Source organism: Lithobates pipiens, unplaced genomic scaffold, assembly GCF_037356315.1.
Source record: "Lithobates pipiens isolate NorthernLeopardFrog02 unplaced genomic scaffold, aLitPip1_a1.2 Scaffold_16, whole genome shotgun sequence".
NCBI lineage: Eukaryota > Metazoa > Chordata > Amphibia > Anura > Ranidae > Lithobates > Lithobates pipiens.
Window position 1 is genome coordinate 589,158,254 of NW_027507748.1, and position 15,630 is coordinate 589,173,883.

A 15,630-nucleotide genomic window follows, 5' to 3' on the forward strand; every position below is an offset into this window, starting at 1 on the left:
ATACATGAATCTGGCACACTATACACTACTTTTAGAACACATGCATAACACTTTTGCAAAATCTGTTTGCACCAGTCTTTGTGAATTCTAGGGACTGAGTCTTTAGGGGTAGACCGAGAGAGTTGATTTACTACAACTGAAGAGTGCAAAATCTGGTGCAGCTGTGCAAGGTAGCCAATCGGCTTCTAACTTCAGCTTGTTCAATTAAGCATTAAAAAAAAAAACAGAAGCTGATGGCTCCGTTCACACCGTGGCATTCCGGATCACGGGTGTAATCGCTGCAAAACGCAGGAGACACTTGGGATCCACTTTACTTTCAATGGCGCCTAACGAATTACAGTAAAATCAAGGTTTTACCCAAAAGAAGTTCCAGAACCACGTACTGCGATTTTACCACGATTTGTCGGGCAACAAGCGTAGCAAAATCATGCCGCGGTTTCGGTGCCATTAAAAGTAAGTATTGCAAGTGTGTCCCACGTTTTGCAGTGATTCCGCCTGCGATCCAGAATGTCATGTTGTGAATGTAGCCCAAAGCCTCGTACACGCGGTACGATTTTTGGCAGGGGATTGTCTGTTGTCCTAAAAGCTTACCGTTAGTATGCTCCATTTGACAATTGTTGTCCAAATTTCTGCCAACAAATGTTGGATGACAGGCTAGTACATTTTCGGCAGACAACGGTTTGATGTCAGACTTTTGTATGGTCAGTACACAAATCCATCACACAAAAGTCGAAAGTACAAATGCCCATGCTCGGAATCGATGCTCACCAAACACGAAATTAGCAGAAGGGGCCCCAAAGGGTGGCGCTCAAGAGCTGAAATTCCTCGTACTACGTTGCTACTTTTGTGTTTGTTGCACGACACTTTTGTACCTTTTAGTATGCAAGACAAGATCCTGGCACATGCCCTTTTGACAAAAATCAGATGCTCGGTTGGCCAACAATTGTACCATGTACGAGGCTTAAGACCCCATAGACACTATTCGATTTTCTGAAGGTTTTTGTCTTCAGATTTACCAAAACCATATAATATGAGGTCAAACCTTAAGGCTGCTTTCACACTGGGGCGGTATTCAGGCGTAACAGCGCTATAAATAGCGCCTGTGTAACGCCTGAAAAAAACCGGCCCCTTTAACTCCAGTGTGAAAGCCGGAGGGCTTTCACACTGGAGCGATGCGCTGGCAGGACGGTGAAAAAAGTCCTGCCAGCCGCATCTTTGCAGCGGTGAAGGAGCGGTGTATTCACCGCTCCTATAACGCTGCTACCCATTGAAATCAATGGGACACCGCGGCAATACCGCCGGCAAAGCGCCGCTGCAGCGGCGCTTTGCGGGCGGGTTTAACCCCTTTTCGGCCGCTAGCGGGGGTTAAAACCACCCCGCTAGCGCCCGCACACCGCCGCTAAAACGACGGTAAAGCGCCGCTAAAAATAGCGGCGCTTTACCGCCGACGCTGCTCTCGCCCCAGTGTGAAAGCAGCCTAAGAGTTTCAATTTGTATGCAATCAGGCAGGCCCTTGCACTACATGGTTTTGGTAAATCTGAAAACAAAAGTCTGCAGAAAATCTAATAGTGTGTATGGGGCCTTAGTAAACATTTCCACATTTTTGGGGCAGCTGAAAATAATTGACAAGTCAGCAAGGCTGAGTGAAAGTATTTATTACAGGTTGCTTTTATTGATAATTTTTTTTTTACATAAGATATAGACATTTGATAAAATATTTATCAAGCTTGCATAGAAAATTAAAATTTTCTTTCCCTATAATAATATCACAAAAGCTCTTGGCTCTGGCAAGTTTATTACATATATATTACATATGCTATGTATATATTATAAATAATGAATATATTTCTCTGTATAAAGATCCAGGACATCCTTGGCACATTTTGTTTTATAACTTGCAATCCAAAAGCTGTGAGATATCTTCCATATTTGCCTAAAATCATCTTTAATGTTCAGTATGGTGGCAGGGTGGGTTTATGGAAAGCACAAAATCATTCGACAGGCCTATGACCTCTTCTGATAAAGCCAATAACGAAACAATGTTACAAGTACATGTTTGACAGTTCTGGGAGCAATTAGTCCATTTGGGCATTTTGCATTATGTCACACCCTAAATGAGGGGGTGACATGGTGCAAAAGATGGCATAAGTGTATTAAGTGGTTCTAAAGAAAGAAGTTTTTTTTTTACCTTAATGCTTTTTCTGCATTAAGACAAGACAAAAAAAAAAAAAAAACCTGTCTGTAATTGATCTCAGTCCAGTACTGTGCCTGAGAGCAATGGCTCTCTTTGTGCTCTCCCTCCTCACAAGGCAGATTGATAACAGCAAGAGCCACTGGTTCCTGCCTGTCAATCAAACCCTGTGCTGGAGTGGAGCATCTGTGTCTATGATGGCAGGCAGAGACTCGACATCAAGCTTTACAGGTATGTAGCAATAGGAAGCGGCTTCCTAGGGATGGCACATCGAATAGTGCAGGAGCACCGAGGAGGGGACCAGGAAGAGAAGGATCAGAGCTGCTCTGTACAAAACTATTGCAGGCAAGTATATAGAACATGTTTATTATAAAATTTTAAAAAAATACCCCTTGCACCCACTTTAAAATCATTCAGAAGAGGAGTTGCATTATGTGAATTTACCAACCATAAGTTCACGCTACAATGTCCTGCATCTGGTACAGAGAATGCTCCAGGCACATTGATATTTACTCCAAAGAGTGGAGGATTAGTATAAAGTTACTCTAAATGTGCACACATGGAAGCTGCCATTTTGTGGGTGTGATCACAGATGGATAAGAATGCTGCAATTCATTTTACAAGCTGCAATAAGCAGATGACACTGCTATGAGACAATCATTTAGCTACCTGGAATGTCACAAGTAATATGGAAACATTCGTTCACGGATGTTTATACAGATCTCTGCTCATTTATACATTACCATTTCTGCAGAAACAGCAGATTAACAAAAGTGTAAAGAAACAAGTTCAGAAAGATAAAAATAAGAAAACTGAAGTATTGCTAATACCAGTGATATTTGCCAGCATTCAAGTCGATGGCTAAGCACCAAGATGGGCCACTGCCACCCAGCTATTTATGGCCACTATAATACAGCAGTCAGTAACGCAAACTCACCCCTAGCAACCAAACAGAATTTTTTTTCTTCTAGAAATCCATTAACGTGATTTGATGTATTTTATTGCATTGCATCCACAAAGCCTTGTACTATCTTTAGTTACAAGCAATGCAAATACTTTTGTATACTCTATGAACTGCAGTACCTGATAATGCCTGGCATGTATGAGGACTGTTGGGGGTCCCTATTGACAGCCATATACAAAAGGGCTTAAACACTTCTAGTCTCTTAGAAGTTATGACCAGTGTCCCCTATAGTAATCACCGTGATTAAAAAAAAAAACTAATGTTCTGGGAAACCAAGGATAATGGGGACACTCCTCTACCACACCCCTGGTTATAAGGACCACAAAAAACATTGGTTATACCCACTGATGCTTTTGTCCTCCACTAGTTGTCCGTAATACTAGCATGAAAAGTTATGTATGTTGTTACACTACAGGAAGGTAAACAGTATCTTTGTAAAGGTCTAAACTTCAGACCAAAATAAGGAACAATCCATTTTTACAAGGACAGCAGAATTTGGAAGCCAAGATATCCAGACTAACATCCTCTTGTTCATGCACAAGCTGATATTTCATCTTAGGAGTTCAGAGCGTTTCTAAAACATATACATTACTCAACCCTTAACCTGTACCATGAGATTTGGCGACATTAAAACGCAATCCATAAATATCATGGCTTTATTGAGTATACCTCAATTGTGGTATAATTAACAGAATTGGTTGACATCGAAGTATCAGACTGGGGCCAGGTTCACATGAATGAAATACTTGTATAGCGCACAATGCGAACTGAATCGCCTCTATGTGCCAATTCAATGCAGGGTTCCCCACATCCAATTCGCACAACATGCAAGTGTTCCCGGCTCGCAATGGAGCCGGGTCACACAAGTCTTAGATGGCTGCGGCCCACTTTCCAAAAGGGTCCTGTGTTTGTTTGCCTGAATTGACACCTGAACCGGACCCAAAGATTCACACCTGAACCAGTGAACATAGATGCACCGTAACCCTATTCTGGAAACCGCAGCCGCAGATACTGTATATGAACCCGGCCTTACGGGGGAAAATGGTGAAATTGCCCATCTGTCATACAGTAATATCTCAATAGCCCACTGAAATCCTAGGAAATCCAGATTGAGTTCTCTCTTCCTAGGTGTTCTTTAGGTATCTCCAACTCCACCATGCCCTTAACAGTCAACAAAAACTCACTGAGAGCTGATCTCACTCATAATCTTAACTGAATGTAAGTATATATACTATGTATAAAGTATATAGTAATCTACTCACTTGGTCTAACTCCCACTTTGACTTCTCAGGTTATTTGTACCTCATATGGGCAGGCAGATACACACCAACAGGAAGAAAGAATGAACTACCAGAGTGCTAAACAGTGCCTGGTGGTTTATTGAGAAATACAATCCAACAGCTGCAAAGGCTGTCAGAACTTGTTTCCCATTCACAAAACTCTGTGAATGAATGATGTGGCAGGGCAGATGAAGCCCCGCATGGCCACAGTATTTTTAAATGGTGGCGCCTGGGGAAGATGCCCACCTGCTGTCACTAGGGAGGGGGGAAGAGAGACTGCAGCTGCTGGAATATAGGTGGAACATGTAACATGTTCTAAAAACATATCCTTTAAGGTGAATATCTTAAGTCACGGTAACGGGCACAATCTGATCAAGTATTCACTGGCCTTGTTAGCATAAAAGGTTCACACACTACTATTAAGCAATGTGGTACCTTTCTTGCACTCTAAACAAGGGTGTGTAGGGCAAGAAAGAAATGTATTATAATAAGTGTCAGTAAATGGGGAGGGCGTACAGTGACGTCCCCTCACAATCCTGCTCTCATGCGCCCCCCTGGGGCACGCACCCGAACACATCCGTGACCGCCGGGTCCTCTAAATGGGCGTTTACCACGTGATCGCTCCGTCAAATGACAGAGCGATCACATGTAAAAAAAACGGTGTGATATCCGGTTTCTCTCTGTACAGTGTGAGCGGAGAGGGGGGAGATCGGTGGCAGCAGCGCTGTGGGCACTACACATATGTGACAAATCCATCCATCCATTCTCAGCCATGCATACCCATCCATACTCCGTATATCCATTCGTGCTCATTCCAACCTTTACATCCATCCATTCATGCTCATTCATCCATACTCAGCATATCCATCCATCCATCCATGCTCACCCATCCATACTCAGAATGCCCATCCTTACTCTACATACCCATCCATCCATCCATACTAAGCATATCCATCCATACTCTGCATAGCCATACATATTTAGCATACTCACCCATCCATCCATACTCAGCATACCCATCCATCCTCAGCATACCCATCCATATTCAGCATACCCATCCATACTCTGCATACTCATCCATCCATGCTCACCCATCCATACTCAGCATACCCAGCCATACTCTGTATATCCATCCATCCATCCATATTCAGCATACCCATCCGTACTCTGCATACTCTTCTATCCATCCATCCATGCTCACCCAGCCATACTCGGCATACTCTTCTATCCATGCTCACCTATCCATACTCACCAATCATACTGAGCATACTCAGCCATCCATCCTCATCCATGCTCAGCCATCCATCCATCCTCAGCAACACTTATCCCTCTATCCACCCATGCTCAGCCATCTCATCCACCCCCATCCATAATTAGCCATACCCAGCCATACTCAGCTGTACCCAGCCATCCCATCCATACTCACTCATGCTCAGCCATCCCCATCCCTAGTCATCCATCCCCATTCATGCTCATCCATGCCACTACAGTGCCTCACAAAAGTGTAATAGGTAGTCAAATTATATTTGAAACTTATGTCCCTAGAACACCTGATGGTGCTCCCTGCATGTTGGTCCTCTGTATGTAGCCACGCTGTGGAAAAGTCTCACACATGTGGTATCGCTGTACTTGGGAGGAGTAGGAGAATCTATTTTGGAGTGTAATTTTTGGTATGTACATGCTATGTGTTAGAAATATTGTGTATATTATGGACAACGTTGAGAAAAAAAAATGCGTTTTCATTTTCTTTATACATTTTCCAAAAACTTGTAGAAAAAATTACATGTTCAAAAGACTCATTATACCTCACAGACTATACATTTGGCTTGTTTTCTTTGCAAAATGAGGTAATTTTTGGGGCGTTTCCATTATCCTGGTTTTCCAGGGCCTTCAAAAGTGTAAGAGGTAGCCAAGAAATTATATGTGTAATGCTCCAAGAACGCCTGATGGCGCTCCCTGCATGTTGGGCCTCTGTATGTAGCCACTCTGTCTAAAAGTCTCACACATGTGGTATCGCCATACTCGGGTGGAGTAGTAGAATGTGTTTTGGGGTGTCATTTTTGGTATGCATATGCTGTGTGTGAGAAATAACCTGCTAATATAACAATTTTGTGAAAAATAATCTTGATTTTGCAAAAAATTGTGAGAAAAAATTACAACTTCAAAAAACTCACCATGCCTCTTACTAAATACCTTGGAATGTCTACTTTCCAAAAAGGGGTAATTTGGGGGATATTTGTACTTTCCTGGCTTGTTAGGGTCTCAAGAAATGAGATAGGCCGTCAGTACTTCAGGTGTGATCAATTTTCAGAGCTTGGCACCATAGCTTGTGAACTCTATAACTTTCACCAAGACCAAATAATATACACTGATTTGGGTTATTTTTACCAAAGATATGTAGCGGTATAAATTTTGGCCAAAATATATGAAGAAAAATTACCAATTTGCAATTTTTTTCAACAGAAACAAAGAAAAATGCATTTTTTTTTTTACAGAATTTTCTGTCTTTTTTCTTTTATAGCGCAAAAAATTAAAAAAAGCAGTAATTAAATACCACCAAAAGAAATCTCTATTTGTATGTAAAAAAGGACAAAAATTTCATATAGGTACAGTGTTGCATGACTGAGTAATTGTCATTCAAAATGTGAGAGAACCGAAAGCTGAAAGCTCTGCTTAGGAAGGGGGTTTAAGTGCCCAATGGTCAAGTGGTTTAAAAAAAAATCACTATACCTATACACAAGAGTAGAAATGTTTGTCCTGCATAGTGGAAGTCTTACCGTCTCTATCTCGGTGCAAATCCTACTTATAGCATTCAAAGAATTCCATATGTAATGGAGATATATCATCTAATACCATAGAAAAACTGACAGCAAAAGAGGGAATCTATAAATCTAACGCAACAATAAAAAGGTGTTACAAATAGTATAAAAATGTAAATGCATTAAAGTGAACATTACAACAATAACTTAAAATACTAAAATACCTGCTCACTAAAAGCATACTACACTTTCTATGCAGTCTATAAAAAATGACTTCACTTCCTTAGGCCTAGTTCACACCTATGCATTTTTCAGTGTGTTCTCAGTTTTGCAGAAATGCACTACAGTATATTTAACGTGGTTTCTTATGGGTCACGCTCCCATCTGTGCGTTTTCCACAGGTGCGTTTTTTGAAAAAGCTCAGGGACTTTTTTCCCCGCAGCAAGTTGCATTTTTGGTTCCATAGACCAGTGGAAACGCATCAAAACGCAGTGCATTTTTGCTGGTTTCTTATGCAAGACAGCATACACCTCCCAAAAACTCAAAACGCACAAAAAGTGCTTTAAAAACGTGTCAAAAACACTTGAAAAAATGCAAAACACACACCAAAAATGCACCAATCACAACCTGCATAGGTGTGAACTAGTCCATATAAGCAAATCACTGTTTATGATGACAAAATTAGACCTTTCATCCTGCTATTATCAGGGCTGTATCACGCTGGCCTAGGCTCACCTGACACATTCCGACCCGTGTCATGGGATCGATCACTTTACTAAAAACGAATGATAAAATGTGCTAATGGAGGCGGCTTGGTCTGCTTTATACGCAGAGCTACTGACCACCAAACAAAACAAACAGTTTTCTAACTACAAAGAGTCTTCTGACTCCTCTTGACATCACTTTCTATGACGGTTCTCTTGCTGACCTTAACCACAAATGCCCAGCAATGGCCAAATGACAGAAACAAAATAACCTAAATGTTATCACATTGTGTAACTGTTGTGACTAATGCTGCCCCGATAAACCTGCTGCTCCAGGCACTGCCCCATGAGTGCCATTATGGTAAATATGGACCTGGTATACAGATCTATTTCATCTTAGACAACATATTTTCTTATTGATTTATCTTCATTTCAGTAACGTTCAGCTTATGAATGTTTCTCTGCTATACTATTCTCAGCCAGGCTAAAGGATGTCCTGGCATTACAATATATATATTGCTCCAAATCTTGTTATTCTTGATGTAGTTCTGAGTAATTCTTTCTCTGAATTACAATGTTCTGTTTTCTCCAAACTTAACATCTATAAGTCATCCTCTGAGTTCCACTTTCTTATGATCTGTCCACCTAACGTTCCGATGTCGATCACTGAGAGCTGTAGCTTTCTGTTCGGCAACTTCCCCTATATAACAGACCTATTGCCAATTTGATAAATCCAGTAAAACAACATATGAATAGTAACTAAGGGTAATTGTGCTTTACAAGTCATCAATGCCCTTTGCACTCTACTAGAGCACTGACTGTGCGTGATTCTGGCCACCAGTGTTGATGCCACTTTCTCAGTTTGCTACTGGCCTGATTTTGAACTGTGGAAGACTAAAGGATAGTTATCAGTGGTTCTCTATCTATTGTATCCAGTTCTAGCCTTGTAAGGTATAACAAAGAAGCTTGAATGCAGCAGGGCCCAAACCTGAATTTCAACATAGGTGTGCCGGATGTGCCTGGGCACACCCTAATCACCACAATCGCATTAGCATTATTGCTCTGTCTGCCAGCAGGAAGATAGGAAAGATCTCTTCTTATTGGCTCTGCCATAACTTTCACAGTGCCAGCAGAGAGATCAATGTCCCGGGGCCATATACAGTTGTGCTCATAAGTTTACATACCCTGGGAGAATTTATGATTTCTTGGCCATTTTTCAGAGAATATGAATGATAACACAAAAACATTTCTTTCACTCATGGTTAGTGTTTGTCTGAAGCCATTTATTATCAGTCAACTGTGTTTACTCTTTTTAAATCATAATAACAACAGAAACTACCCAAATGACCCTGATCAAAAGTTTACATACCCCAGTTCTTAATACTGTGTATTGCCCCCTTTAACATCAATGACAGCTTGAAGTCTTTTGTGGTATTTATGGATGAGGCTCTTTATCGTCTCAGATGGTAAAGCTGCCCATTCCTCTTGGCAAAAAGCCTCCAGTTCCTGTAAATTCTTGGACTGTTTTGCATGAACTGCACATTTGAGATCTCCCCAGAGTGGCTCAATGATATTGAGGTCAGGAGACTGAGATGGCCACTCCAGAACCTTCACTTTATTCTGCTGCAGCCAATGACAGGTCGACTTGGCCTTGTGTTTTGGATCATTGCCATGTTGGAATGTCCAAGTATGTCCCATGTGCAGCTTCCTGGCTGATGAATGCAAATGTTTCTCCAGTACTTTTTGATAATATACTGCATTCATCTTGCCATAATTGTTTACCAAATTTCCTGTGCCTTTGCAGCTCACATTTCCCCAAAACATCAGCGATCCACCTCCATGTTTCACAGTAGGAGTGGTGTACCTTTCATCATAGGCCTTGTTGACTCCTCTCCAAATGTAGCATTTATAGTTTTGGCCAAAAAGCTAAATTGTGGTCTCATCACTCCAAATGACTTTGTGCCAGAAGGTTTGAGGCTTGTCTCTGTGCTGTTTGGCGTATTGTAAGCTGGATGCTTTGTGACATTTGCATAGTAATGGCTTTCTTCTGGTGACTCGGCCATGCAGCCCATCTTTCTTCAAGTGCCTCCTTATTGTGCATCTTGAAACAGCCACACCACATGTTTTCAGAGAGTCCTGACTATCACCTGAAGTTATTTGTGGGTTTTTCTTTGTATCCTGAACAGTTTTCCTGGCAGTTGTGACTGAAATTTTAGTTGGTCTACCTGACCGTGGTTTGGTTTCAACAGAATGCCTCATTTTCCACTTCTTGTTTAAAGTTTAAACACTGCTGATTGGCATTCTCAATTCCTTGGATATCTTTTTATATCCCTTTCCTGTTTTGTACATTTTTGTTTTCTTGCAAATCCTTTGACAATTCTTTTGCTTTCCCCATGACTCAGAATCCAGAAACATCAGTGCAGAACTGGATGAAAAATGCAAGGGTCTGTCAGGTGTCCAGAAATCATTGATCTTTTAGACACACACTAATTACAAGCAAACAGATCCTAGTAAGGATGGTTAACTTTAATAACCATTCAAACCCCTTTGTGTCAACTTGTGTGCTTGTTATGAGGCCAAAATCACCAGGGTATGTAAACTTTTGATCAGGGTCATTTACGTAGTTTCTGTTGTCATTATGATTTAAAAAGAGTAAACAGAGTTGACTGATAATAAATGGCTTCAGCCAAACACTAACCATGAGTGAAAGAAACTGTTATCATTCATATTCTCTGAAAAATGGCCAAGAAATCATAAATTCTACCAGTGTATGTAAACTTATGAGCACAACTGTATATGTAGACACACACGCACATGATTTTGAGCTTTAGGGTACACATGTAGACTGAAAGCCTTTTCCAGTAAATGTAGATCCAGTGCAATTGTCTTGATTTTTGTACAAAGACATTCTTCCCTTAGCAGCCCAGATTCTACTTGAGTCTATATATGCCAATAGAGTTATGTGTACATTAAAATGTGAAAATCATGAATGGAAGATGTCTCAGAGTACACAGCCCACCTGTAGAATGTAGAGCAGGCTGCCCCTCTAGCTAGGCCCTTGTAGCCCTGGTAAGCTCATCTTCTGAATGGAGTTACAAGTGAGCTTGCAGACTTCTCCACATATACTGGAGCATGACAGCACAGAATCATATGACAAGATTCTGCATTCCTACCCAAATAGATTGTCAGCTTCCTGCTGAATCTGGCTGGGAAACACATGTTAAAAGTGACTTTAAAACTGCCCAGAAAATGCAGCAACTCATTTGCATCCAGTTCACTTTTGGATTTTTTTTTTGCCACCTGGAGCAATCCAAAATGCTATGAGCAACCAAATTTAAAAGTTAAAAAGAGATCAGACTACATTGCATGTCAGCTGAATAGTCAAAATGTAAACTAATCTGCTTTTAATGCAACAATCCTCATCTTCTGTCCTTTGTGTATGGCAGGGAGGCAGAGTGAAGCTTTATCTGGGAAGTAGAGAGGGATCAGCACTATTTGATTGTCTATAACATTCCACCCACTGGATTTCGGTACATTGCGAGATCTTGTCCCCGACGTCCTGGTTAATCCATGCTTCTCTCTTATCTCTTCTGTGTGCCCAGCATGACTTTGGTAATAAAGTTTACAATGGCTGATGCCGGCTGTTCTGGGTCCAGTTCAGCAAAGAGGTGACAGACGTTCTCTGCAGCAGTCCCCGATTTCCGAGCCACAAAGCCAAACACTCTGAAAATAAACAAAAAACTTTTAATAGTTTTAATGGCCAATAGAATCAGATCAAGTCGAGTAATGAAATCAATGAAGATTCTAATCAGAGATACACCTCCAGTAGGGCTCTGTGAGAGTCACTACTGTAGGAAAACTCTCACTACTGGAATCTGAGATCAAAGAAAATAAATGTAAATGTTGGGTGAGTTGACTTCATCTGTACCATTACTTTTCCTGTAAAGATATAGGTCACTTTGGAGATGTAGGGGGAGTTTTACTAAAGGTAGGAGGGAGATTTACTAAAACTTGGGCACAGAATCTGGTGCAGCTGTCCATGGTAGCCTCCCCATGCCAAAATCCATACCAGACCCTTTTCCTATCTGGGAGCCCCTTGTAAAAGGGGGCTTCCAGATTCCGATAAGCCCCCCGCCCGCAGACCCCGACAACCACCGGCCAGGGTTGACAGGATGAGGCCCTTGTCCCCATCAACCCTGCCCCCCCCCCCCCGCCCTCCACCCATCTACCCATGTTGAGGGCATGCGGTCTAGTATGGTTCAGGACGAGCCTCTTCCCTTCCTTGACCTGCCGGCTGCATGCTTGGATAAGTGTCTGGTATGGACTGGTGTGTTTTTTTTTCTTATTGGAGGGGGGGTATGAATTATGGTTTATACCACGCCAACTTGTATATATTGCCCTGGGAAGTGTCTGTGTGTCTCAGTTTAGTCTCTAGAGTGTCTACCGATCCTCTATTTATGTCTGTTTTCATCATCCTTTCTGTTTAGCTGCCCGGGTTTTGAACAGCAGTATTTTAATTTTACAATAAACCTACAACAAAAACGAACAAATACAGAACAGTAATCTCAAAATGCAAATACTGATTACTACTACTGGAACCTGGTGCAGGTTTGCAATGACATTTTCTAGTCAATTCATACTTACTTGGAAGTTGTCCTGTCTGGATTGGTCCACCTGCAAAAGAAAAAAAACCTGTAATAAGGAAAATGTTCTACTGTGGGAGAGTTCAGAAGCAGAAAAGTCATAACTGTGTTACCTGCGATCCTGTGGGTCCGCACTACAGTATGTTACACTGCATATAGGATAATGCCTTCTGAAGAAGACCCTGTAATATACAAACACATTGTAGTGTAACAGTACTGTAAGGAGCTGGAAGGCACACCATATAGAGGAAGGCAGCCACTAGCTGATACTCACTTGCGCTGGCTGTCAGTCAATGTGATACCCTGGTCAGACACCTTGAAATGGACATTCGTTGCACTAGATCTTGGGGGGGTCAGGATGGCAGTGGAGGCCTTAGAAATGGCCTGGGGACCTGTCAAAGATTCAGTATCCACAGAGCCAAGATAGAGGACACTGCAGGCTGGAGGGAGAGAAACACACAGAGATCAATGTGTTGGCCGTTTTTAATTTCGTTATACGGCAATAGGATTGTGACCTGCTTCACCCTAAAACGATTACTTTACTTATCTTTTTTTTATTTTTTATTCTGTATTTAAGGCAATACATAGTATACAGTCACAGAACAGAATCTCTCATGCACAGCTCAAACTAAATTGCATACACAACAATAATGCACAATGCATCAACCAATCATCAAAGATAATAATTATTATACATGTAAATTAGTAATAAAAAATTGGTGGGGTAAAAAATTACATTAGACAATGGCCGAGACATAGAGACATGTGCCTGCAAAAAAACAGAATTGGGATTCTATTCCTTTCCAAAAATGTCTAATTTTTGGTCAAAGGTAAAAAAAAAAAAAAAAAAAAAAGGAGAAAAAGAGAGAGAAGAAAAGGGAAAGAAGAGAGATGAAAAAGAATGGGAGAGAATCAGAGGGAAGGGATCACGGGCTATTATGTGCCAGCTACAGTATCTCACAAAAGTGAGTACACTCCTCACATTTTTGTAAATATTTTATTATATCTTTTCATGTGACAACCATAGGTTGGACTTGATGGACTTGTGTCTTTTTTTTCAACCTCACCTACTATGTAACTATCTAACACTGAAGAAATGACACTTTGCTACGATGTAAAGTAGTGAGTGTACAGCTTGTATAACAGTGTAAATTTGTGGTCCCCTCAAAATAACTCAACACTCAGCAATGTCTAAACCGCTGGCAACAAAAGTGAGTACACCCCTAAGTGAAAATGTCCTAATTGGGCCCAAAGTGTCAATATTTTTTGTGGCCACCATTATTTTCCAGCACTGCCTTAATGGAAAGTCCAGCCACATTTCGTTTGGATGGGCTTCTCCTATGGATCACAGGAGTTCAATTCGTTTTGCACTCCTGTGACCAGTTTATTGCAGAGAGCAGGCTGAAATCCGCTCTCTGCTTGTGTCACCAGGATCAGTCCAGGCACCGCGTCATCACGACAATAAAGTCTGGATCCACCAGGTGCCTGGACTGACACCCATCTTAGCCTCTCATTGAGCTGCTGAAAGCCTGAGACGGCCCGCTCCCCGCCCCCCCCACAGCTCAGCACTCCAATGAGCGTGGAGGAGCAGAGAGGAGAGCTGCTGACTGACAGTCAGCAGCTCTCCATTTGGAGAGCTGATAGAACGAGCCATTGGCGATGTTCGATCGCTCAGTTCTCAGTGCATAGGTGCTGGGGGACAGATGCAGCATCAGACCAATGCTGAATCCACCTAAGTATGAATGGGCTCTACTTCAGTATGTCACAGTACATGTTGGCATTCATGGTTCCCTCAATGAACTGTAGCTCCCCAGTGCCGGCAGCACTCATGCAGCCCCAGACCATGACACTCCCACCACCATGCTTGACTGTAGGCAAGACACACTTGTCTTTGTACTCCTCCCCTGGTTGCCGCCTTATTTGGTTGAACCAAATAAGTTTATCTTGGTCTCATCAGACCACAGGACGTGGTTCCAGTCAACCATGTCCTTCATCTTTAGAAGAGGCTTCCTTCTGGGACGACAGCCATGCAGACCAATTTTATGCAGCGTATGGTCTGAGCACTGACAAGCTGACCCACCACCCCTTCAACTTCTGCAGCAGTGCTGGCAGCACTCATACGTCTATTTCCCAAAGACAACCTGTGGATTTGACGCTGAGCACGTGCACTCAACTTCTTTGTTTGACCATGGTGAGACTTGTTCTGAGTGGAACCTGTCCTGTTAAACTGCTGTATGGTCTTGGCCACCGTGCTGTGTCTCAGTTTCAGGGTCTTGGCAATATTTTTTATAGCCTAGGCCATCTTTATGTAGAGCAACAATTCTTTTTTCAGATTCTTGGGGAGTTCTTTGCCATGGGGTGCCATGTTGAACTTTCAGTGACCAGTATGAAAGAGTGAGAGCGATAAAACCAAATTTAACCCACCTGCTCCCCATTCACACCTGAGACCTTGTAACACTAAGGAGTCACATCACACTGGGGAGAGAAAATGGCTAATTGGGCCCAATTTGGACATTTTCACTTAGGGATGTACTCACTTTTGTTGCCAGCAGTTTAGACATTAATGTCTGTGTGTTGAGTTATTTTGAGAGGACAGCAAATTTACACTGTTATACAAGCTGTACACTCACTACTTTACATTGTAGCAAAGTGTCATTTCTTCAGTGTTGTCACATGAAAAGATATAATAAAATATTTACAAACATGTGAGGGGTGTACTGTACTGCATATGCACTTTGTAAATGTAAATGGCCTGTAAATGCACTTTTGTTCCAATCCAGGAAGACAAGCCCCCCATTTGGTTTAAGTCAACCCTGGGTTGTGGTGTGTGCAACATCTCTTAATTATGCAGAAGAGCATGTAAAATCCATCTAAGGATAATAGGTATTGCAACATTTTTCCTCCCTATTATATAGAGTGCATTACTTATCTTTCTAGAATTACATAATTACATAGTCTGGTTGAAAAAAGACAACTCCATCCAGTTCAACCGATAAACACCCCCCCCCCCCCCCACAGACTGACAGTTTCTCCAGAGTGGGGAGAAGTGTGGGGCTGTAATACAGATCCTCGGATGACAACAGAGGGAA

The 15,630-nt window shown here is 41.8% G+C and overlaps 1 protein-coding gene across 4 annotated transcripts in view; it reads right to left on the reverse strand.

Moving 5' to 3' along the window:
- Positions 1-9,160: 9,160 nt before the first annotated feature.
- TNS2 (tensin 2) overlaps positions 9,161-15,630 on the reverse strand; it is a 275,183-nt gene continuing 268,713 nt past the window's right edge. For all 4 annotated transcript variants that reach the window (XM_077483895.1, XM_077483898.1, XM_077483897.1 and 1 more), the window contains exons 26-29: positions 12,816-12,981; positions 12,655-12,723; positions 12,543-12,572; positions 9,161-11,621 (exon numbers count right to left, since the gene is read on the reverse strand). In XM_077483895.1, the coding sequence (XP_077340021.1) occupies positions 11,480-11,621; positions 12,543-12,572; positions 12,655-12,723; positions 12,816-12,981 (407 nt within the window). In that variant the 3' untranslated portion in view covers positions 9,161-11,479. The remainder of the gene's footprint in view (positions 11,622-12,542; positions 12,573-12,654; positions 12,724-12,815; positions 12,982-15,630) is intronic.